The sequence below is a fragment of the Dipteris shenzhenensis genome, chromosome 1 (genome assembly GCF_047967505.1).
Source record: "Dipteris shenzhenensis isolate YYH24624 ecotype China chromosome 1, Dip_SZ_1.0, whole genome shotgun sequence".
Classification (NCBI taxonomy): domain Eukaryota; kingdom Viridiplantae; phylum Streptophyta; class Polypodiopsida; order Gleicheniales; family Dipteridaceae; genus Dipteris; species Dipteris shenzhenensis.
In genome coordinates, this window is record NC_141596.1 from 31,156,158 (window position 1) to 31,182,423 (window position 26,266).

At 41.9% G+C, this 26,266-nt stretch overlaps 1 protein-coding gene across 3 annotated transcripts in view; it reads right to left on the bottom strand.

The window, feature by feature from the left end:
• The window catches only part of LOC147905693 (PH, RCC1 and FYVE domains-containing protein 1-like), a 34,667-nt gene extending 23,689 nt beyond the window's left edge, over positions 1 to 10,978 (bottom strand). For 2 of the 3 annotated variants that reach the window (XM_087374076.1, XM_087374093.1), the window contains exons 1-5: positions 8,671 to 10,978; positions 2,138 to 2,224; positions 915 to 1,004; positions 698 to 778; positions 265 to 462 (exon numbers count right to left, since the gene is read on the bottom strand). In XM_087374076.1, the coding sequence (XP_087230202.1) occupies positions 265 to 462; positions 698 to 778; positions 915 to 1,004; positions 2,138 to 2,224; positions 8,671 to 8,718 (504 nt within the window). In that variant the 5' untranslated portion in view covers positions 8,719 to 10,978. The remainder of the gene's footprint in view (positions 1 to 264; positions 463 to 697; positions 779 to 914; positions 1,005 to 2,137; positions 2,225 to 8,670) is intronic. The other variant, XM_087374085.1, reaches the window with a different exon arrangement.
• Between the last annotated feature and the right edge of the window lie 15,288 nt (positions 10,979 to 26,266).

Here is a 26,266-nt window from a genome sequence, read left to right on the forward strand (position 1 = left end):
ACCACAACATGGTGCATGGTGCTCGTGGAAAATGTAACAAAATATGAAGTAGCACTCTCAAGGAAATTTTAAGTGCATGGAATTAGATGCGAACACACAAGCTTTGACTAAAGCTTTGAACATAATCTGATAAAGTCAATCTACATTCTCATCTTGCAGGGTTCCAATCCTGCCACCACTCTACTAGCCCAGGTTGCTGCATGTCTTTCAATGCACATTTTCAAAGACATGATGTTTGTCCAGCATCCACAAAACCCAACTTACCTGATTCAAGCTTTCAGTGCTTCCAAAAGGAGAGCTCAAAGGGGAGTTCTTTCTAGTGTGTCCAACCGGGCTATTGGCATCAGAAGATGCTGCTCCATCGCTTTTTGCATCAAATTTCCACTTTCTATTCTGGCCTCCAGAGACAAGTGCCCTAAGCCCTGTAAACCAAACTTCTGCTTCTTCTTTGTCTTTGCATATCTGCCAATGAAGTAAACACAAGGTGAAATCAACACGATAACTGGATGAAATTTGCACTGCTTCACAGCAATCAGCTTCTGTGATAATAGAAAGGTCCATAGCACATCCTTCGAATTAACTTAGCTTTTAAGCAGCATCAAGTCATTCTTAACTTACCTCAGACATGCTTTATTGAATTCCCCTTATTTAAGCATTACTTTGGAATAGTGATAATGCAAAGAAGATTAAATTGTACCAAATCGAGAGAGCGGTCATCACAGATCAACGAGAAGGACTGGTACTCCTTTTCAGGACGTGGATACCGCTGGAAAATTGCCTGCAGTCATATCAGTAAACCCCATTTCCTGCATTAAAGGTGATTGCTTCCATGAATCAAGGGTATGACAACAATAAATTCAACTCATCCACATTCACGAATGTATTACAAGACCATCATCAGCCATGCTACTCACAGTACGTTGGCCTGGTACAATTCTAGACACCGCACTCAGTCTGAGCTGCTTTTCTTCTTTTCCAGAGAACCAGATCAGAGATGATTCATCCTGCACAAAGATAAATACCCTATATCAAAGAGCACAACTTCCCATGACAACTAGATCTGCATGGTGTTTCAGCAGATAAAATACTGTCGAAAGATTTGCTCACAACAAGCTCATACATGTGCAGGAATTTGGAATACTTCAAACATACCAAAAAATAACAACTGCAGACTAAGTTTGCTAGTTGCATGATTTTGTGCACACATAACTGATTCACCTCATGCAATAAAAGCATAAATCTTCTTTTCCTGCAGTATAAAATCAGAAGGACCCTCAAAAATATCCACCTAGATTAAATTTGGGACTATTCTCAAACACTACATGTAACATGGAAGCATAATTTTCAATCTTATCTCTGCCACCAAGTTACAAATCACCAGATTGGGACTGGCTAGTATAACATCCCCACTGAATTCTCAGCACCCAACTGTATGTAAATGCTCATGCTCTCATGCGGGCACACATATTCACATCACAAGCATACATAACCACTATTTATACGCATGAAAACATAACAATATGTTCACAAACATGGGAATACATTATATCCATATCTCCATACTAAGATTTACATATAAATAACAATCAGGTAATTTTGCAGAACAGAACATTTAACGTTTCATGTTTCATTGAGAAATGTCTATCACCCCTGGATCAGAATGTTTGCCAAGAAAAGTGTTTGTTTTCATAACACACAGGCTTTGATAGCCTAACGTAAGTACTCTCAAGTAAAATATAAACAACACATCATGCACATGCACATGTCTATGAGCACGACTGTAAGTCATAAATAATGTAACTGATATTACATAATCATACAAACATAACAAAAGGTCTATAATTATAAACATATACGATATGTATAGAATAAAAGCGAGAAGTCAGAAAGCATATATTAAAGCCAAGAAGACCACACCTCACACTTTTCTTCAAGGAAGAAAAGCAAAAAGAACACAACCCAGTTTTAGGTTGTTTTGTGTTTAAAATCAGATCCCTTTTCAGCTTTATGCTAGTATGTAAATGCTCACTGAAAATCCCAAACAAAACTCTGCTTCATATCTATATCAAAGGGAACTAGCCATTAGCATCCTATGAAATATCGTCTTACACATCAGACCCATAAATCCCATACTTACATTTGAAAGTCTAAAAGGGCAGAATTTCGGCTTCCCCCTACGTCCATACTTCAATAAGTATGCTCCTTTCTTCAACGCAGTGACAGCCTTCTCATGCACCAAATCATGACAAATTAGTCCAAATTTGGCCAAGCAATGTCTTGAAAATGTTGAAAATGATAAAAAGCCAATTTCAAACGCATTACTATATCAAAGCACATTAATCTTTCACAGCATGAGATGCAGGGGCAGTGATGGTAATCAGTATGCACCTTTATTTCTTAGATACCTATGTAAGATAATATAAGCACAATTTCCACATTGACATGAGTTACTAAGTCGTAATCTATTGGCCTGAACATTAAATGTTCTAATTTGAATATCTTCACTGATCTCAGAAAGCCACCTTGGCCTTTGAAGTTTGCATGAGATATATGTCCTAAATGAACATAGACTTTTGCATGAGATATGTGTCCTAAATGACCACAAAGCATAAAAATGTATTGAAGCATCAAAATTGAGAACATCATATCTTTAAAACGCGCCTTGCTGACAATAAAACAGTGATGTAATTTTCTTTTGGATCCTATTTTAGATTGCTAACAAAAGACCCCAAACATAATGCGCTTTATCAATCAGGCAACTGTTGCCATCAAGAAGTCACTAAGGTCTGCTGTGAAAACAAACTGCATGTATTGTCTTGAATCGCAGGTGCAAAAGAAAACAAAATGTTGAATAGGCCTATCTTCTGACAAGAATATCCATATATGTGGACAGGTGCCGGGGTAGATAAACAAATTTTGAAAGGCAAGCAATAATACCTGAGCAAGATGTTTTGAGGATCATTTTAATAGAATGGACCAGAACCACAATGATATCATTGTAGCTATTTACTACTTAAATGAAAACAGTTGAGCTAATGTTGCAAGAGACAACAAGCTGCAGAGAACAGAAAACAGCTTGAACTTGTCTGCACGCTTCCCTAAGGGAGACTCTACTTTAGGATTGAATAATTTGTATACATTTGTAAGACTATAATATATCCAATCGTACAAATTTAGATTTTTTGTTGTTCTAAAGTCCAAAAATCTACACAAAAAATAAAAGAGAAAACGAAAGAGAAGAAAAAAGAGACAATGATATTTTTTGAAAAACAAGGAAGGCATACTTAGCAAGCAAAGGAACACTTATGTCGTCGTCTGTGCCCAAGCATAAGCAGCTATACTGGGTTTCTAAAGACCCACGGAGTCTCTTGAGCAAACCCGATGCTTACTAAAATACATCAAATAAACAAAAGAGAAAGAAAAATAATAATAATAATAAAGAAGAAAGGAAGAAGGTGACTAAGCAAAAATAAACGAGCAAATCAAGAAACAAAATCGAAAAAACAAGAATAAATCTCTCTCCCTCTCTCTCTGTCTCTCTCTCTCGTAGGAATGAAAGAAAGAATTTATAGAATCAATGAATTATTTAAAACGTAAAAAACTAAATGAACCCCTTACACTTATGCACCGCTTCCTACAAAGATGCAAAATTACATTCCTAACTTAGAAAGCACATGCATACTCAATCAAACTCTCTTGTGAAACTAAAAGAAAAATGGGCTATTCAGCTCCCCGCTTTTTGTTTTCACCTTATGTCCAATCATTCTAAACATGCCTAAGGCCGATACACCATAGATTAAAGACTTCATATCTAAGACTGTGCGTACCTTTTTCATTATTTTTCTTGGATTATACCTCGTGTATTAGTAAAGTGATCACATTACTACATTGAGTGATAAAAAATCCTGAGTTGTACAACGTCGGGCAAATCTATGGAATGGGGAAGAAATGACTCCATATTTTGCCAAATCAGAAGTGAGGCATTTTTATAATGTGTAAACCACTATATTCACATTGTTCACGTTTATCATATATATCAACCTCTAATCCTATGGGAGATTGATGAAAGTCTAAGATCTAAGAAAACACAAGAATCCCCTCTTGAAGTGTAGTTTAGTTCACAAGAGTCACGAGGATAGATTCCTTCTCCAAAAAGCGTCTTTGTACATAAATTCTTGAAAGTAAAGAAAATCTGGTACAAATAAATCCTCTATAAAATGCCTAGCTTGGCTAAGCTTATGTAAAATGATAGGTAAGGTATTGATAGAAATAAGACATTGCATAAACTCGAATTCATAAGTGAAAAGATATTTTGCTAAAAAGACAGCACAATTAGTGCCCATAGGGATTCCTATTATTTGTTGAAACAAAGAATCACCTATTGTGATGTAAAAATTATCTAAAAGAAAATCTATCCAAGAGCAAACATCTTCAACAGTTACTACCTTTGTGTACTTTTCTTTTTAGAATCGATGTCATGATCTTTATTATTAAGCCACAAAAAGTCAAAACATAAAGATGTTTTCTTAACTTTTAGCACTTTGCATCTATCTTTGTCAAATCTTCAGCCATAGTTTTTTCATCCTACAGAATCCAGCTTGAATGCAAGGGGACATCTGCCACATTTAATAAGTCCCTCCAAAGTTCATGGACACTAGGCAACATGGCTTTGAAGCAATAGCTTAGCCATTTAGAGGCATCTATCAAAGTAGTCTCACAAGAAGCTACAATAAATCTTGGCTTTTTTGGAGTTTTGTGAAACTTCCAAGCAGCATAAAGAAAAGGGATACTCAGATTGAAATATTTTCCTGAATAAAGATATCCTAGTTGGCTAATGGTCAGTAGCAAAAATTGGATCTCTATAAATTTCTCTCTTTTATAATAATCGATCCAGAATAAGTTTCCTATATTATGGTCAAGCAGAGTTTCCTTGTCCTCCAAAGGAAAATCAACTAAAGTTTAAACAAAATTTCTTAGAGAAATGGGGCTAGCTTTCCAAAATTCCAACCATGAAGCGGAATACTTTCCCAGGTGAAGATCCAAACTAAAGCAGCATTCAACATCCAAACTAAAGCGGAATAATTTCCCAGGCTAAAGCAGCATTCACATTCACTTATAGGTCAACGTGTGCACAAATATAACTCACAAGAACCTTCAGATATGGGGAGGCACCAGAATAGGTCCATCTTCATACAAAAGGTAGCACTCACAATGGCCTACATGCTGACCTAGCTGACCTAGCACTCAGTTGAGAGCTCTAGATCTGCTCCAAAACTGCCAAACACTTTGCTTGCTGCGCTGCTCACACGTGAGCTTCAAGTTGACTTGCAGTGAATGCATTAGGCTGGGCACCAGACCTCTTTATCTCGGGGAGGGGCTGGTCTGCACCACCCCACTCATGAGCTGGACGACTTACGCCTAAGAGGCCGGCCGACCCTAGGCCAACCGAGAGTCTACCCTAGGGCTGACTCAAACCAGGCCCCACCAACCTGGTCGACCACCCTGATTGGCCAACTCCTGCTAGGCCTGTAAATGGCCTCTACCAGCAGCCAATTGTCAGCCCCTATACTGGGCCCTATACTAACTCCAGCCATGGCCCTCCATAGACCCAGATCTGCCCTCTTCCAGGGCCAGATTCACACACTCATGCTGGCCATATGCTGCAGCCCATGTGGCTCAATATCGCCCCCCCCCCCCCCTGAATCTAGCCCATCATGCTGCCTTTGATCCAGCTCCATCTTCATGGTGATATCCTTTTGACAGCCACACTTGCTAGATGCTTGCGAAGTGGAAAATATGGTGTCTACATTAGTAGGCTTTTGAACTTAACATCTACAATGCCTGCCTCTCTCAAGGTTGGTCGAGGTGAACAATATAATCTTCCCACTGTGATGAAAGAATTAACAGCAAACAATCTGTAAATACCTGTTGCTTAGATAAGAACTGGATGGAACTCTCTCACAAACATAGGTCAAGGTTCTTGATTTGAGTTCTGCTGTACCAGGTCCAACAGCAGCAAACCAGCCATGACGTGAAGTCAACTTTAGGGCTCAACTTGCCTGGGTCTGGTCCACAGCCTGTGTTGACTGATGGTATGACTTGTTGGGATAGCCAATGAAGATGCCTATGTATCTGTGGAAGATCAAAAAGAGAAGAGCTAAAAACAGCAGCTAATCATGGGTTGGTACATGCTCCCCTCCTTCAAACAATGGAGATATTCCTATAAATTCTCGAGCAAATATCTGCATTAAATGCACAAACTTCAGAAACATGGAAGAAATGCCAGCAATTGTGGGCGAACATTGCAGATGGAGACTCGCAGAAATCAAGCCAGACAAATTTGAAAAGTGTAAAAGAAGCTGTGGGCTTTGAATTGCCCAATCTGCTCCAAGAATTGTACCAACGTCAAATCTCCCCAAATATTTGTTATCATGCATAGATCAGCCTGGATATAGTTCAGCCTACAAGTGCATTGAGCTCCAAGCCAGATAATCATCACTTGAACCAAAATGTTAAAAGTTGTACTTTCTTGAAGCTGAATCAGCTCCATTTTCTCTTAAAGGCAATATGGACCTCCTCAAATGTCATTTAAATTTCATCTTCGATCTTCTAAACACATGCTCACAAAGAAGTTTTGTATCATGTAATCAAAAACCATACAATCTTTAACCAAAAAGTAAAATCCTATCTGGGAACAAATGATTTTTAAAAAGTCAATCTGTGCACTTGAGAGGAATTGCACCTTCTGCATCATTTGCTTTGGGGCACAAACTTCGAATTTTTTGACCATGACCTTACCTTGGGGAAATGCTAAACATATTAAGAATGCTTTTTATCCCCCAAGTCCTCTTCCAATTTGGTATTCTTTATCCTTATCTCTAGGGCCTTCCACCCCAGGCTAGCAGCCTTGCCCTTAGTGTTCGTATAAGCCTAGGGCTAGTTTCAGCACTATGGTCAGCCAAGGATATGAGTGGAGGAATTGGCTCCTTGCTGATAGAACAAACAGTTGCGGCATCAATGAGGTTGGAACATTATCAAATTTTGCAGGTTCTTTTTGAAATTCTCAACACGCTGTTCCATCTTCCCCTACTCTATTGCCCTACCAAAGCCCCCCCCCCCCCCCCCCCCCCCCTTCTCCTTTCCTCATATATCACAGCTCTGCCATCCACTCTTTTATCTTCCTGGGGTTGGACTCCTAACAAACTAGCTTTTTATATTTTTGCTTGATATCTTGAAGAATTTTCACCAGATTACTGCTTGGTTCACTACGCCCACATTATCAGACCCTTGCTTGGAGTCATTAACTCTATCATCCAGGTTAGATTGTCCAATGCCAACTCTGCAAATTATGATGGCCGAGTAAGCATGTGCCAGCTGTTGCACTAAAACACCAGCTCCATCTCTGAGCTTGCTTCAACATAAACCTAAACAACAAAGGAAATCCAGGTACCTAGGAGATGGAAACAACTTCATCTGAGGGAATGCAAAACTTGATAATAGCCCTCCCTACAAATGTCAGAAATATCACCCGATCCTCAGAAAAATTATTTTGCTCAACACCATGCAGAAAAATGTAACCTGTGAGGACTGCTTTGCTTTGCCATTGGCTATATACTTTTCACCTTAAAGGAGCCGTTGGTCTAGCTTAAAGACCAATGGAGGAAAGTTCACACTCACCCTCTAAAGAGACTGGCTGTAAAACATGATTACAACGGACAATTGGACTTTACTGACAACTCCTATCAGCTTGTTTTGCTACCTACAACCTATGAACATAACAATGGTTGAACGTCCAGGAACACCATCTGCCTGGCCAACACTGGAGATCAGGGAAGCATAGAAAAACCCCAGGTGGGAACTTGGCAGAAAGCGATGATGGAGAGCTTATTAGAATGAACACGATATGGAAACTGTTCCGTCAACCAGTGAAACTAGGGAAAGGCATGGCTCTTCGACGTCGGAAGTGCAGCTAGTTTATGGCCCTTCACAGATAAGAGGGCTGGATTTTGTTTAGGACCTTTCCCCTAGTAGCCTGGTGCTTCAATGAGAATAATTATGCCCTTTGCAGCCATCGAAGTACCAAGAAATCTGGTTCGCCAAGCAAAAGAGGACTACAAAGGGTGGTGATTTGGCACTATCTGGTCATTATACAGCAGTAAAAGGGTCCTGAGCTGTCGTTTTATCCCGAGCACAGCCCAAGTCCCTTGGTTATGGGTGGCCAACGAGAGCTTGGATCAGAAGCTTCTTGAAGGACCTTGCATGAAGCAAATGGACACATAGGTGATATTCAGACCCATGCTTTTAGAGAAGGAACCCGGGACTCCACAAGCGGACAGAACGCAATTGACATACAATGTCATGAATCATAAAGAACGAGAAACAAGAGGAACACTGTTCGACAGAAAGTTGGCCATTTGCCGTCCTGACAGGAGAGGTCTAGTCCTAAATCTGTTTGAAGAGTGACGGTGGGACAGATTCTCGGCTTGTTGAGTTGTGTGAAGCTCTGTAACCGTCACAAATTTGCATACGCTTTACTTGGAGTTTCTTATTCCGCGCAAGCTGCTGTCTTTCTTCCTTCCTGTTTTGGGATTGATTCCTATGTTTTTAATTCCTGTGTTTATACGGGGCTTCTGTGTGGTTTCTGTGATATTGATTAGAATGAAAGATTACCTGTTCAACGTCGCGCTCCACCGGACCATTGCGTGATGGATCTGCCATTCGATTGAGCCGCACAACGCTTTCCCTACGGCATCAATGTCCTAGCTTCCGCGGATCCTCCTGCGCCTGGACATTGCTCTACCCTGTTGGCCCTATTTGCTGCCGTTAACAGCGCCATCAAAATCTCTCTCTCGACGCGCATTCCCTTCCCGAAGAGAGACCGATCCAACAGGCGAGATCGTGCGGGTGCCTCCCGTTCCAATGCAGATTCAGATCTCGAAGAGACGAAAGTCAAGGAAATAAAGAACACCCGAGTTCATGACTTGTGTTGACCGCGCTCACAAACTTAGTGGACGAAGACGTTCCGGACTCCCTCTCATCAACCAGACGCCTCCCTCAAACATCGAACGCGTGGATCGCTTGAATGAAACCCTAAGGAAAAATGGATTGCTATCCTGGTAGTATCGCGCCCTTGTCGATTTCCCCTGCTTCTGGTGTCAATTCTGGAGGGCTCGCACATCAGCGTTCCCAAAAGAAGAAAATGTGAATTTGAGGAAGTATATACTGAAGCAGAGTGTCGCACATTCCACGATATCGATGCTCCTGTAGAAGAAACCGTTACATTCGTGGTTCCTCGGAAAAAGCGTTGCGTCTCGGTACAGAGATCAAAAAATCGCGCAGATCGCTCAAGCAAGGAGGGGTACAACGAAAGCAGAGGATAACGATCGCGACTCGCGCGGCAAATGAGCGAGGCAGGGGAGAGCTGTCGGATTTCTCTGTTCCCTCCAATTTCTTCCTGCGGTTTTCGTTTTCGTCTTCTCCCTTGAGAACAGAACTGGGGCGACACGACGGCAGGATGATCGGAACAGACACAAACGCTGTGGAATTGGACGGTCGCAGTGCTGTGTTGGTTGGAGGGGGCAGGCAACATGTGCCGGGGAGGAAGCGCTGCCGATATCAGAAGAGCGAAAGGAGAAAGAAACCGATCTGCTGCTGCTCCTCCGAAGGGCCACCATCAATCTGGCGAATATGAAATTGCAGCAAGGGTAGCAGAAGTGGCAGCATCACAAGAGGGCAGGCGCTGTACTTTTCCCGTTATTATTAAAGGCAAAAGCGGGAAGGAAGGATTCACGAAACTCTGCAACGGCACAAACGTTGATGACAATGTTGGCGAATCACTGGCGATGGCGAATCGGAGGGGAGGGAGAGTAACTGAGGAAGGTTGCTTTACCGGGGAGAAGTACACACTGTGAAGCTTTTTGAACAGAGGAGAATTTACGGAAGAGCAGAAGATTGCAACTTTGATTGCGAGGATTGATGGATGAATCGTTCGAGATTATTGCCGCTGCAGATCGACGCACAAAATTCAGAAGCTGGCCGGACTCGATGATCATTCTTCGTCGTCTGGGATGTGCAGCAGGAAAGCAAAGGTTGCTGCTGGCTGCATTTCTTGCTGCTGTGACGGAAATCAATTCTCGTGAGAGAGATGAAGGTTGCTCTCAGATGCAACAACACGGAATTCTCAGGAGTAGTCGATTCAAACTTGAAATGAAGGTTGCTCACAGATGCAGCAACGGTGGTCGCTAGAAGGCCGGTGAGCTTCTACTGAAGTGAGCAGTTTGCAAGGAACATCTCCCATCACGGAGCAGTTTGCAAATTGCAGCGATCTTCTCCGATGATCATCTCCGGATCAACTTTCCGTTTCGCTGCTTCTTTTTCTTCCGTCGGGTTCTTTTCTTTTCTGTGTTTGTTTCGACGTTTGTTTGAAGCAGAATTCGTCGTCTGCTTCTTCTTCTTCTTCTTCTTCTTCTGGCTATGGTTTTTCTTCTGTAACGCCTCTGCTGTTGCTGCCGCCTCGGACGTCGCGGACGTCTCTGTTTCTTCTTCTTCTGAACTCCGAATGGCTCTCTAGCTTCAATGCATGATGCTTCGCCCACACCAAGTCAACCTCCGCATTCCGATTAGCGCGCAGCTTCGGTTTTTTGAGAGATGCGCACTGCCTGCCAAACAATATCTTTCGAACTTCAACGCATCAAATATGCTTTGTGTCGGATGGCAGGCCGCAGAGAGCAGAGCAGAAGCCAGTGCACGCTGCGCAGCTCATCTCATCACACTCAGTTTGCAGCAGTCGCCAAATTTTGCATCGCGCGGATCGGCAGCAATTCTTTTTGGCAGATCATCCTTTAAATCCTCAAAGCATCAATCTCCTTTTTGTCGGATGGCAGCGGCCGCCAGGTAGTCGCCATATTTCTCTCTCGCAACAAGGCTCTCTCCGAGTCTCGAGTCTCTCTCCCATTGAAAGTTGAACCGCAAACCATGTGAGGAGTCATGATCCGTTTGTGTCAATCGGTGGAAAAACGTGATTCTGTAAGAAATTGCGCAGTGCTCGTTTCTACTTTCTACTAATAGCTGCCACGGTTGCGTTTTACCTTCATGAAACGACTGATGGAGGAGGATTCCGTCGCAGCAGCCGTGTTGTCCCGCAAGAAATGCAGCCAATGGAGTCGGTGTTGGACACATCAAGCAGTCACCACCAAGGAGCACAAGTCAGGACGAGCTCGAGGATAGATCATGTCACGATAGGTCCCAGCCATAGCCACCATGGAAGCAGCTACAGGGTAGTGAAAGTACCTGCTGGCACTCAGATCCTCTCTCCTCCAATCCTTTCGCAAATCCCACCGCCTTCCACTGTCACCACACCACAACGAGCAATTCCTGTTTGCTTGCATCTTCAATTCCAAAAGGCAGGGAATCTCGTTTCTGCATTTGCAATTTTGCCTTCTCTCTGTTCTCTTCTGCTCTGCAAAATTCAACGTTCTACGTTCTTGTGTACCGACTCCAAACTCCACACTTCAGATCCCAGACTCCAGAGTTCTTATTACGTTTGGCATCGTCGCCATAGTCGTTTTCCTTCTAGTTTCTTCTTGTTCTTCTTCTTCTGTTGCTGCTGCTGCTGCTGCTGCTGCATCCTGTGCACCGCACACTCGCTTGTCCCATTCTCCTCCTCCCCAATTTCGCATCACAGTCAGGTCCCAAGAGCAAAAAGGCAACAGCAGATTGATCATGTCATCGCTAGGCCCCAGCTGCAACGCAAGCCACCACCACCACCACCACTACTGCCGCAGTGCCTCATGGCTCCCGCCACACGGAGAGAGATCCCCCTCGTGTCAAACCTGCGATATCAAAGTTTAGAAACAAGAGCAAAACTGGTGCCACCGACCAAGGTGGATGGAGAGACTGCTACCGGATCACAGAATTCAAAGCGCAAGCACAAAATGTAATGGTTGGGAGAATTGCCAAAAAAAACGAATTGGTGGAGAGAGATCTATGTATAGGCAAGAAGTTTGTGTGAGTGGCATGACAATGAAAGTGAAAGTGATGATGGATGATGGGTTGGTGTTTGTTGGTGTCGGGGCTTTGGCGTCAGCAATTGCAAAAACACATACCTTGTGCATTGTGCCACAATGTTTATCAATCTATAGTTACTACACTTTATTTATATCACACAATTTGAGAATTTGGTCATCTTAGCTCTAGTGTACATGGTATCACAAATGTGCAACTCGGCTGCGTTTGCACCGGTCTCGGGAGGTGCCAAACTCCACATCTGTATAGAGGTTTTTATAGCTTCACGGTGTGCAAATGGGGGCACATACAGCAACACCCAGTAGTCGTTTTGTTCACACTGGGCTCCCCATTTACAAATCGCTTCAACGCTCCTCAATTAACGCTCCAAAGCACAATTCATGCACAAGCCAACTTCGCATTTCCCTTAGCGTGTGCACTAGCTCTTATTGCGGAGCAGCAATACAACTCCTTGTCAGCATTGGCCACGGCCCATGTGCCCCCTACACTTCATTATATGTGTGTGTGGGTGTGCACATGGGAAAAAAAAAACGTGTATGTAGCTTTAAAAACCTAGATTTATTCTATCTTTTACTAGCTATCATTGCAAAATACTATTCACATTTTGCCTTGCCTTTATTTTAACGACAATATTTTAGGCATTTCAATCTACAAAATTGACAAATTACATATTTTGACTCGATTCCGACCTTTAGAAACCAATTATGTGTAAGAATAAACTTTAAGTTAGAAGATTTGTTTTTTGCTAGCACCATGAGTCCTCACTCTCTCTCTCTCCAACCTCATTACGTCTTTTTCTTGAGCATCATCTCCTATCCTCAACTTTTATCTTTTGCCTTTAGCCTACCACCTAGGATTATCAATCTCATCTAGGGCCCTTTCACCTCCCTAAGTCTTTGACTTTCTCGCCCCTTCAAGCCTCAATCCCTACCTCTATGATTAAACCTGCCCTACCATGGCAAGCCATTCAAAAGTATGATTGCTATACATTACATTATGGGGGGGGGAGAAAGAGAGAGAGAGAGAGAGAGAGAGAGAGAGAGAGAGTATGTGTTTATAAGAAAGGTTGGTACAAGGGGGCCATTGGTTTACACTACAAGGGGGCCATTGGTTTATGTTGTAAGATATCAAAGCAACCTCTCAAGTAACACATAAGACCACTTAACACATGGTTTTGGCTAGGGAAACTTTTATATATAATGAGACAATCCACCCAAGCTAATTCAAGTGAGACCGTACCAAACAATGGATGGCAAAGCTCTCAAGTTCTCTACCAAGCATGCTTCACCAATCTATCCATAAGAGTCTTCTCCAACAATTAGTGCAACTCTTCATTGAGGCAAAAGTTCACTTGAGCACAAGATTTTTTGGGTCTTGCATTACCCTAGTGTGTTTTGCATTGTATTCAATGTAATATTAGTCAAGAGTCCTCATCAATGCAGTAGAAAGGTAATGAAACCTAGGCAATGTTACATATAAAATTATATTGAATACCCCCCATCCCCCCCCCCCCAAAACCAAGTTCAATGCACCAACTAGTTAGGATCATCTAAGGCACACAACACTTCCCCATGCACAAAGTCATTTGGTGGCTACAATTATAGTCTTGATGAATCCATCATGTGTTCTTACACATTTCACAAATAGTAAGAGCCTAACAATGTTTCATTGTAGCCATGTTCTTGATAATTCTAAGCTTGCAAATTTTCTTGCCCAAAAGTCACCATTAATGTTGATCCAAGCAAATTTAGTAGTTTCTTACCTTCAAAAAGTGGAGGGGATAATTGTAGAATGGATCATCCTTTTTTCATGGTATGCATGGATCAAAGAAACTCTTTGCATTTTTTAGATAATGATCAAGATATCATCCATATATTTGAAGGTATGTTTGAGCGAGGAAAGGATATCAAAGGCTTGAAGCTTCCAAATTGTTTCTATAAACTTGTTTTCAAACCAAAAAATGTATAAAGTGCACTAAGCAGGATGAGAAAGAAAAATCCATAGAATCATAGTTTTTTGCTTAAAATAGAGCTGCCAAGTCTAAAATGCATGTTGGAAAGTAACCAAGCATTGATTTTGTAAACAATTCCTTTGTAAGGTATTTGTTAGTTTTTGCCTTATTTTTTATTATTACTGATGGTAATGTAACATTTGCTTTAAAGTCTCCTTTTTTGTTTTTGTTTTTATTTTGAATAGTGAGTGAAACGTAGATTGCATACTCTATATTTTTTAAATAATAATCTTGCTAGTTTTTATTAAGAGCTGGTTAAAGCCAACAAAAAAGCGCCAAGTTCACTAGTTTTTATTAAGAGCTAGTCAAAATCAACAAAAAAGACATTCACTAGTCCAAGTTCCCATCTAGCATAATATTTTCATATCATTTACCAATGTTTTCCATAAAGGCACATCATATATCCCTCCGTAAACTCAGTGCCACATCATGGATTGGATCAACAACCCAAAATGTATTTTTGTGTTCATCCCAATCTGGTCACTAGCTTCTTTCTAAAGTAGCAAGGCAGCTTCCATCATAGGTGAAATGCAAGCTTGCAAGATGATGGTGACAACTTAGCAATTTCAAAAAACATGCGAGTGTGCATTGGCTATCTGTAGAAAGAAATTCTTGCATGCCTTGAAAATACCGTTTAAATACAAAAGTGAGAATGCATTTTTGTGTTAATCCCAATTTGGGCATGGGCTTCTTTTTGAAGTAACAAGGAAGCTTCCATAATAGGTGGAATGCAAGCTTGCAAGATGGTGGGGTGACAACTTAGCAATTTCAAAAAACACACAAGTGTGCATTGGTTACCCTTGAAAGTACCCATCAAATACAAAAGAGAGTGGACCTAAATGTGGAAAGAGTTCAAACTGAATTGTTTCTCATCTAAGTTGGTGGTAGCTAGGACTGTAATATAATCTTTGCTACCTAGCTAGTCTTGGCCCAATTGGGATCTCAACTCCCTACAAATGAAAGCTAGTGTGGTGGTAGATTCATGTATTAAAGTAACCAAGAGGCAAGTAGTTAAGGGAGACAACTCTCTTGCAATTAGAGGGCACTCAAACAGTTCCATTTCCTTTCTCAAAAGGCCGCCTTTTTTTGCATCAAGTCTAGGAGAAAAGTATGTACATAAAATTCAAACACAATCATAAATATTTATAAAAAAAATAGAGGATAAGGAAGATCATGATGTGAGCTTGAGTTGTAGCTAAGCCTGGATATGAGCATGTATTCTTTTCATGGTATGAGTGTGCATTCACTTGAGGCTACTCGATAATATGTCTATCTTATGCAAGTAGAGGTGCTTGGGAAGCACATAAATGGTCTGAGTAAGACAGGCACACCAGCATGCATGAGACACATGACAAAGAAGGGAAGGGCTCAAAGTTTGGACCATAATTGAAAAAATCATATTTAAAAAATGCTTTGCAAGGTTGGAAACCTTGCTATAGAATTATGGACAAAATCTTATAACCAAACGAGGAATGATTCCTCCTTTTTGATAAATTCCATAGTGAACAGGCTGAAAGGATTTGCCCCTTTATTTTTTTTAAACTCCAATATTCAATAATGTTTTTTCTTTAAGTCATGGATACATTATGGAAGCTATAACTACTAAGTGTAATAGTTTGGGTAAAATGCTAAAGGTTCTAAATAGTTGATGGCTAATTATTTATCATCAAGGATCCAAGTAAGCTTAAGAATACACAATTCTTAGGTATTGTTTAAGCATGATAAAGTAAAAGGGTTTATCTAATAAGACCTTATTTTAAGAAGAAAAGGTTGCTTACATGCCACATGGGAATAACCAAAATTAAGTGGTCTATAATGGTTAAGAACCTTTAGATAATAGAGTAGAAATTAAATAGACCAATAGCTTCTTTGAATGTATTAGTGAACTCAATCTCTCAAAATTAATAATGAAGCTAGGCATAATGAAACTACACTTAACTCAGCACACAAATCTATTAACAATTATGAAAAATGTCCTTTGTTTATGCTAATTTTGCTTATGGAAGTATCTCTCAAGATATAATATCATCAATTATCCTAATGCCATATATGTCACGTAGAAGGGGGAAACAGTCCCTCATAATGGCATAGGGAAAAAATGCACCACGTTCATACATTAAACACCCGCTAAGTGGAGAGCAATTTGGCTACTTGGGGAGAAAAATAAAACAAGGAGAGGGAAAAGACATGGAAGATTCAAGAGAGGCAATATAAGTCTCCTCTATTTCCATAAGAGATGAGACTCCACTCAAATAGAAATCAAAATGCTGGAAATACAAGAGAGAAAAGGTTTCATATAGTTGAGACAAATAGAGCTCCAAGACTACTCATGGAAGAAGAGGAAAATAGTGAGCTAGAGAGATAAATGGTGAACTCATCGAAGCGAAGAAGAGTAAACTAGAGAGAGAAAGAGCCTAATTAGAGAGAGGCCTCATGTGTGTGTGTGTGTGTGCGCATGTGTGTGTGTGTGTGTGGGGGGGGTCAAAAACTAAGGGGTCAAACAGTTTTTCTCTGTTTAAGAAGTTTTTCTATGTTTAAGACAAAGGCAAAGCCCCGGCTATCTCAAATGGTAATGCTTCTTTTCCTATGCCTTTGTTCTCTCCACTTCAAGGGAAGGGGGAAATTTTTTTGACTAATGGATGGCAAACTCCTCGCAAAGTGATCTCTCCCAGGCAACCTTTGCCTTCTTGGACTTGGAGTGGTGCATCCTCTCATGGGAAAACACTTGCTGAAAACTCTGGTGTTGGCTTGACCTGGGCTGCTATGACTGTAAATCGGACCTTGTTTCCTGAAGAAGAAGTTGCTGCACTTTTGTCCTCTCCTCAGGCTGATGCTTCATCCCAGGGTAGAGGCCTGGACATTGAGGTGGAAATGTAGACGTAGATAGCCCGTTAGTTGTACATACCTATCCCATAACTATGAATATGATTGATCATCTGAAGTGTGTTACTCTCAATGTACAGGGAATGTGTGATGGTCGCAAATGGAAACTGGTCTGGATGTATATCAGGCAATTGCAACCTAATATAGTTGCTTTGCAAGAGCATAATCAGCATATGTATGCTAGTCAAATAGGCCATTTTGCTAGTTATGATATCTTCTATGCTAGAGAGCACTCCTTTTCTGGTGTGGCTTTTTTGGTAAAGCATGACCTTCAACCTGTTGTGGCTCTCAATGATTACCATGGTAGATGGATTATTGTTCAATGCCTTGTTCAAGGGGAAATTTTTTAATTTGCATCGGTTTATGTCCCCCAATCTTCTCGTGATAGAGCTTTGATTTGGGCTACCATGCATACGTATCCATGGCAACAACATGCCTTCATTTGTGGTGACTTTAATAATGCCCCTCAATCGGGTGACGACACTTCAGGCCACACTCATATGTTGGCTTCTAAAACACAGGCATGGTCTGATTTTTTACTTCAGTTGCACTTGGTTGATCTTTGGAAGGAATTACAGCCCATGCTTCCGGGCTATACCTTTCAGCATAATGCTCAATCTTCTTATCAGGCACGCTTGGACAGATGGTATCAGATTGATCCACAGCATTGTGATGCCTTTACTTGTCAAATTTGGGTTGATCATGCTTTCACACATTCGGATCATGCTCCTCTTTGGTTGAGGCTTTCCTTACATGAATTTCCCACTGACAGATTGCCTTGCCGAAGACTTTTGCTGATTAATAATAGTTATCTGGAGCATGCTAACTTTAAAGCCTTGGCCTCTAATGCTATTTAGCCTCTCTCTCGTCAGATACACATTGGTTTGGATTATGCCTGGCAGGCTTTTGTTGCTCGGATGCAAGCAATTATTCGAGATTATGGCAAATCCTATATGCAAGCCACAAGGGAGACTGTAGCACATGCCAAATTTACTTGTCAAAGATTGACTGAGCTTGCTCATCTTCGCCCTTTGTCTTCAGAGGAAAGCATGCTCTTATGTCAGGCTCAATTCTCTCTTCAATCCAATGATCGTAGAAGGCTTGCTAAATGAGAAACTCAATCCAGATAACATGCATTTTTGGATAAAGGCTGCTCTTCCAAGCAATTTTTTAAGAGTTTACACTACAAAAGATAAGCTGCCAATATTTTGTCGGATCCGGATACCTGATGGTTCTTGGTCAACATCTCGTTAAGAGCGTGCTGATTTATGTGTGCAACACTTCTCCACTCATTTTGGGCATGTGGATAGTCTTTCTCCTCGAGTCGTCTCTACACGTCAGCTTCTTTTGTAGCATGTTCATCCAATTCTGTCTGATGCTCAGAGGCTTTGGAACTCAAACATCCCTTCACTGAAAGGAAATTGTCTGATGCACTAAGATCCTGTGGTGGATGGAAATCTCCAGGATGGAATGGTCTCACTATTGAATTTTTTCTTGCATTCTAGGATCTTCTTAAATTCACCTTGCTGCAAATGGTAAATATAGCATGGCAAAATCAGTAGATGCCTGTGTCATGGAAAAAGGGTCTTCTCAAGCTGATTCCAAAAAAGTAGCTATGTGATTCACTTGGTGATTGGAGGCCAATCACGCTCATGCCAGTAATTTACAAGATCATTGCCAATCCCTCCCAATATGGCTTTGTTCCACGTCGCCATATCACAGATAACATTGCCAATGCTTGGGTTTGGACAAAAAATGCAGCAAGTTATTTACTGGCTTTACAGAGATAGCAATGCGGCTTGCATTCTTTCTGGGGGGATATTTCTAATGAGTGGACTTTTCATTGTTTGGTCCACCAAGGATGCCCTCTCAGTGCGTTATTACTCAGTGGCTTCAGGATCACTTCATGGCTTGGAATTGGATGCTAATCGCAACATGGTTGCTCAAGCTTATGCTGATGATTCTTTCTTTACCCCAAAGAATACGCCCCATGATCTCGGTGCCTTGATGCAGGCCCTCTCTATTTATGGTTTGGCGGCTGGTCTTCATGTTAATTTTTAGAAGTCTAAGCTGCTCCCTTTGCATTCCAAAGACTAGCATAGTCTATTATGGCCCGGGGATATCATTCCTCCCACTTAGTTTGTTTGTCATCTTGGTTACCCTTTGGGGTGGGAACTCACTCGTCGACAACAAACTGATTGGGTTTTGGCTAAGCTTTGGAAAAAGCTTGAGTATTGGAAACTGGCAACCTATCCTTTGCACATTCGTCTTCGAATAATGCAGTCCATCCTTGTGGCATATATTCAATTTTACTTGCCATTGATCATGTTCACTAAGGCATATCTTACATCTTTCATGTCTGTCTTTATGGAAATCTTATGGCAATCCAAACATGGTAGAAAAAGTCTCAGGCTACTTTCGATGCATCACATTTGTTCTCCCAAGATGCATGGTGGATTGAACATGACAGATATTCATGTGCATATTCTTGCCCACAAGGGGGAAATGTTGCTGCAATTTCTGCAAGGTGATCAGCCTTGGGCTCTTATGATTAGGACTCTGGTCACTCATATCAGTATTTTTGCGTTTGGTCATTGGAAACTCAATCACTGGGATTTCTTTTTTGGCTGCACTGATGGCACTTTGCCTAGCTACCCTTTTGTCTCCCACTTGCTTGTTGACTGCAAGCATGTCCTTTCTCATCTAGAATGGAATGGACGGCAATCTTTGCTTGGGAATTGTTTGAGAGTTGAAAGCATTCACTAGTCGAAAGTCTTTCATCCTCCCTTGGCTTTACAGGAACCTCGACGTTCCTACTTTGTCTCGTTTAAAGGCATCACCTCGGTTGCTAATGTTATAGATGATGCTGGTACTATGCTCCCCTTTTCTCTAGCAGCCACTACATATGGATTGGGTTCTCATTATCATCCTTTGTGGCGACAAATTACTTCTATGCTTTTGCCTTTTGTTTCAATTCCTCCTTTGGAACTCCAGGACCAGCTAGAAGATTGGATTTGACTTCTCCAAGGTCCTCTTCTCCTCCTTTGAGGCTATCTCAGATTACTGTACCTACATTGTATAAAATCCTTTTGCCTCAACCTTGGGTTTCAGAGAGAGGTGATTCTGTTTGGCAAATGTATCGCCCAGCCAAGTGGTGGAGTAAAAGATTACAGCAACTTTGGGCCTATAAAGTACCGCTTCAGCAACAGGTTTTCTTTTAGCGAGTTCTTTTGGTAGTGTTTCCATCTGGACAGCTATTAGCTCATCGACACATTGCTCCTGCACTTTGCCACAGATGTTCTACTTCTTTGGAAACTGTGCCTCACTTGTTTTGGCATTGTCCGTGCTCTCATGAGTTTTTTAATCTACTTCGACAGTGCCTACGAGGAAGATTCCCATCTGTTCCATTTGGGAAGTTCTTCTAGCTATTTGGGTTTCATCCATCCAAACCGGAGTTTCATCTTTTCTTTGTTTGGGTTTGCTATTAGGCACTATGGACTTTATGGACATATAGGAATTGTAAAGTCTTTGGTGATCCTACTTTCTCTCCATTTGTCTTTTTTAGGCGTTCTCTGCAACAATCTTTCTTTGATTGCTTGCAGACCTGCTACATAGATCATGAGGTCTTTTTGGCATATACTGAAATTTTCAGTTGATGTAATTGTAGCACCTTATTTTGAGGTTGCTACTCATATAATATAATCAATCAAAGATTTTACCCCCAAAAAAAATGTGTGTGTGTGTGCGTTCATGTGTGCGTGCGTGTGTGTGTGTATGTGGAAGACTTTACAAAACCCCTTTTCGTAGTGAAATGAAAACAATTTAGACAATGGATTCAAAAGAAAAAACTGTTGTATTTAGTTGAAAGAACCAACCTATAGGTGAAACCCTACTAATGTTTATACAAAAAAGCTCATCAAGAGGTAGGCATTTTGCAAAATTTTGTAGAACGCATAATTGCACACACATAGCAAGCATCACTTTTATTGAAGAGGGGAGTTTGCATACCTATCACCATCCAACAAGAAAGACATGGTGAGAACTAGCTTACACCTTAGTTGGGGTGGGTGTGTGTGTGTGTGTGTGTGTGTGTGTGTGTGTGTGTGTGTGTGTGTGTGTGTGTGTGTGTGTGGAAGACTTTACAAAACCCCTTTTCATAGTGAAATGAAAACAATTTAGACAATGGATTCAATCAAAAAAACAGTTGTATTTAGTGGAAAGAACCAACCTATAGGTGAAACCCTACTAATGTTTATACAAAAAAGCTCATCAAGAGGTAGGCATTTTGCAAAATTTTGTAGAATGCATAATTTCACACACATAGCAAGCATCACTTTTATTGAAGAGGGGAGTTTGCATACCTATCACCATTCAACAAGAAAGACATGGTGAGAACTAGCTTAAACCGTTGGGGAAAATAGCAAGGAGGAGGAAGCACCTGGGTGGTATGGTCCATCCACCTCGTATGTGGTTTTGTGAACCTCTTGTGTCATTGGAAGGTTAGCTTCCTGTGACATCTTCTTCTCTATGTATGCTGTGGACTTGCCTTGTAGGTCTGAAGTTCTAGACTCCAGTGCAAATGTGGATGGTTCCTCCAAGTTGTCCAGTCTCTTGGCCCCTCCTAGGTTGGTCAGGATGCACAATGAAGTCAACTACCCTTCCAAGAGTCTTTTTTGGCCCCACTTGCCTTCGGGTAACATCAATCATTAGGTGGTCATCCTCTTCTTCTACATATCCATGAGTGTCTTCTCTAGTACCATCACTGTGCTCAGCCAGTTCATCATCTATGTGGTCATCCTCTTCTTTTGAAGGTTCATGAGTGTCTTCTTCGATACCGTCACTATGCTCAGCCAATTCATCATCTTCCTATATAGCATCCTCTTCCTCTATTGGGACCCTATGGTCTTTTTTCTGGTATGAGACATCCATATCATGTGTCTCCATTGTTACTTCATGGTCTTTTGTCTTTGAGTCACCCCGCCATTGACCTCTCCACCAACTTGTCTAGTACTTGTGGTCATCACCTGCTGGTACATGTGGGCATTACTACTACAAGGACCAAAGGCATCTATTCATACATTAGGTTAGCCAAACCAGGTGTAGATGCTTCCTGGCTCATCTCTTGTGCTTTTCGTGAAGTACCAAGATGGGCTTAAAGATCCTCTTCTAGGCATAACTCCACCATGTTAATGGATAAGGATATCAAGGCCCCCGTCCAATCCAAGATGATAGCTTCTTCCTCGTATGGTCTAGCATGTTCCAACAAGTACGTCAAGCTCTCACCATCATCTTGTGCTACTATTGCATAGGTTTCATCTTGGAAGGGTGAGTCCTCCACATAGGCCAGCTATTCTTTTTGTATGGGCCAATCCCCAAGTGCCCATCGCTCCTCCTCCTCCACCCTTTCTTTTTCTTCAAAATCCTCTTCCCCAAGTTCCACAGGTTGGTGTGATGAGCCCTTCCAGTAACCTTACCTATTTCTAGGGACGTGGATCCCAAAGGCAACCGAACTTCATCACTTGACCAATCTTGAATGGCCTTTTCTGACCGTAACCATGGTCTACCGAGAAGTAGAGAATAAATCTACTCACCCTCCATCATATCAACTCCAATAAAATTGGACAAGAATGTAACTGCCTCAATCTTTATGTGAACACCTTTGACTTCACCTTGTGTTGATCCACCATTCGCACTTAAAATGAACATTAGTTGTCAATTTCAAACCCAATTGTTGAAGAGTATCTCTCGACATGATGTTCACTACTGCCCCGCCATCCAAGAAAACATCTTTCAGCTCCACCCTGTTGATTTCCACGATGAGCTTAGGACTTTGTTCACACATGAGGGCAGCATAGGTTGAGCAGTGGTCTAGCATCAAGCCATCTTGAACCGGTACTATTTCTAGTGTGGGCCCACCTTGAATAGATCCCCTTTGTTGACCTCCTGGCATACAATCCACGAATGCAATACTCTGATGCTTGATATGTGGAGACAATAGACAGAGTTGTCGTAGGGTGATGTTAGGCTTGAATTCCATCAAATCTTTAATCAAAGAATATGGCTGTCCAATAGCAGCTATTTGTGCCCTCATCTGTCGAGCTTCTGGCTAGGGGTTAAAGCTCACATGAGGGAGAGGAGGTACCTTTGAATCTCAATCAATGTCTCCTGTGGTGACTTTTCCATCACCCGTTTCCCCTTTCTTTGGGCACCACTGGGATTCACTTCCATCTCCTTCTCTTTGATGAATGGGCTTCCTAGGGGGAAAGTCGATGGGCCTACTTGTGACTCCTTCTCACGCTTTTGTCCTAAAGTCTTCATCTCTATCGCAAACCTCACTATTCTAGACTTATGGGAGGGAAATTGAGGTGTGTTGCCTTCATCTTTAGAACTGGATCAAAGATCTTTAGTAACACTCCTGACCACCTCTTGGTACCTTGGAGACATAGATTGCTCACTTGGACATGCGGTACTTTTAGAGCTAGTGATAGATCTTGATGGTGATTGTGAAGCCCTTCTGGTTCTTTATGATCCACTAATAGGACAAGACAAGGGTGATGCACTCCTGTGCCCATTGTCCACCTTGGAGGAAGAAGGTGGGGATGCTCCTCTACTGACAGATTTGGTACTACTTGGTGATGAGCCTCTGATATTGATGTTGAGTCATCCTTACTATTGTACTTTTTCATTTGTGACCTTGTCACAACTCCCAACACAGCACCAATCAAATGGGGTTTGTCACCCTCCATTGCCACTATTACGTCAACCATGTTAACTTGGGATGCTGATTCCCTTCTGCCATTGGGACAATCTCTGGTGTAGTGGTCATTTGTGTTGCACTATGTACAAGAGGGTCCCTTGAATGGTTGTGTACAGTCATCTTGGTAGTGGCCATACTCACCACATTTGTAGCACATGATGGGTTTGCAAAATTTGGTACTTGTGCCTCCACCTCCACGTCCACCTCGGAACCCACCCTGTCGATCGCATTGAGATAAGGGGATCCATATCAACCCCCTAACATAGGTGGTTGATATTGTGCATAGTAGGGTAGAGGATAGAAGTATGGAGCCCCAATCTGATTGGGAGTAGAAGCTTAGAGAAAATGAGGATTTGAAAGTAGTGGACATGGAATAGTAGGAGGGGTAGGTGGTTCAAGTGCCTTCATAGGGGCTAAAACTAAGGCAACTGGCCCCAAAGTGGTCCGTGCAGCTCTATTGACTGTAGCCACCAAAGGTTCCCTAGTTGGATACTCTGGTATAAGCTTCCTCTACCCTTTAAGATGCCTACACTCAGAGGCATCATGTCCATGAATTTCACAAAATGTGGAAAAGGAGGTCGGAGTGGGTACCTTATGCTTCGATGGACATTCCCAATAGCCATGGCTAGAACCCTTGCAGTCGGTGCACTAGAGACCACTTCTTATGCTTCAAAGGGTGACTATCCATGCCCCCTTGTTTTGTCTTTCAGCAGACCTTCTTTGATATCTTCTAACTCCTTCTTGAGTTACTGCCAAGCCAGTGAGCCCTCTTCTCTCAAAAATTGGGTAGTCTGAGTGTGTGTTGAGGCAAAACTTAATTGGGAGTGTTCCATCTTCATCGCTTCCCTCAGGATGTCTTGTAGTAAGGCATGCTCAGGGAGTTTGTCAACCAGCCTTATAGCAATGGTGGAAGGTAAAGCCTTCAAAAAACACCCCTTCATGACGGCATCATTGGGTGGCATAGACTTCTTTGTGGCTAGGACCATCATCCTTGTGTACATCTCTGAGATACTTTTGCCAGGCTTCATGGTATCAGTGGATAACTCTTGGACAATCATGTGTTCAAATTTTTCCAACTTGAAAGTGCATAAGAATTCCTCCCTTAATTCTTTCCATGTCTGGATGTGGTCAGGGGTAAATTAACTGTACCATACATTTGCGGCATCCTCCAATGACGAGGGGAAGATGTGAAGGAACACATGCTCATTCTCCACACCTTTAGCTCTACATGATGTGTGGAATTTCCTCACATGAGCTTCTGCATCCTCATGGAGGTGGCCTTTGGACTTTTGAGTTTTCACGTGGACCTTGTTGAGTAGCTTGAGAAGTCTAGCTCTGTCTGTAGGACTGAGAACGGCCATCCCCACCTAAGAGGCTGAAGTAGATGCAAGAGTTGGAGGGAGTGATGGAGCCGTAATGAGTGTGGGTGCTCCAAACGAGGAGACCACACTGACAACACCTCCTATGGAGGACCACAATGGGGAAGTCACTAGTAATGTAGCCATAGAGGAAGTGTACATAGATGGTACTGCATACGCGGAGAGCCTCGGTGTTGCAGAGGGAAAGGGTGAGAACATAGAAGATGTGGGGATTAAAGAGGATCTGAGAGCATTTGGGAAAGAGAGGGACGGAGTTGAATTCATGGATGAGTAGGCAGTAGAGAAGGAAGGAGGTGGTGGAAAAGGCAGCACAGGTGTGAATGGAAAGGGAGATGAAACCTTCATGGCAGGTAAATGCATGGCCGGAGCAAAAGTACCCCCGAGTGGGATAGATGTGGAAGAAAGATTAGCTAGGAACCCAGAGCTATGCATAACAAATGAGGTAGCGCTTGTCAGTAGAGGTCGAGTCGGGAGCAGAGGGAGTCACCACTCCAGCAGAAGTGGTGGTTGATGAAGACATCATTACAAGAGGAGGAGAGGGGCTACCTTAAACTTGATGAGTCCTTGAGGAGCCTTCTTCCTTTGTACCCTCTTCTTTCACCAGTTCTCTACTTTGCACTTCTTCTTCTCTAGAGTTTGGGTCTGACCACCATGGTACCTGTTGATCCAAGTCAATGAGAGTATCGATGAAGTTACTTGCTCTGGCTACTACTCCAATGGGCTCACTTTGTGCTCACGTTGAGGACTTCATGAACTTTTGTCACATGTAATGCTTCTTGTATCAGGTTTGGTCTACCAAAAGTCTTTTCTCCACTCTCCTCAAGTACCTCCTAGTTCTCTCACTAGCACCTTTAAATGTTTTAGAACTACTTTGCATAAGACCTCTCTCTAGGACCCTAGAGCACCACTTCACTTGGAGGCACAAGACTTGGATATGATGGGTAAGGCCATATACAATGATACAGTGGATATATGTTGAAGTTTCCAAGATTCCACCTATTGCGGTAGGTACCTCCAAGTCTACACCAATGCTAAGAAATGCACATTACAATAGGTTTTTTGAGGCAAAGATTTTCTCTCAATCTCATGAATATCTCATTAGTAAGACCATATACAATGATATGCAGCCCTTCTTTAAAAAAATTTATAAGTATATTTGATTGAAGAAGAGCACATGGTATATACCTTAAAGCTACATCGTAAAGGCCTTCT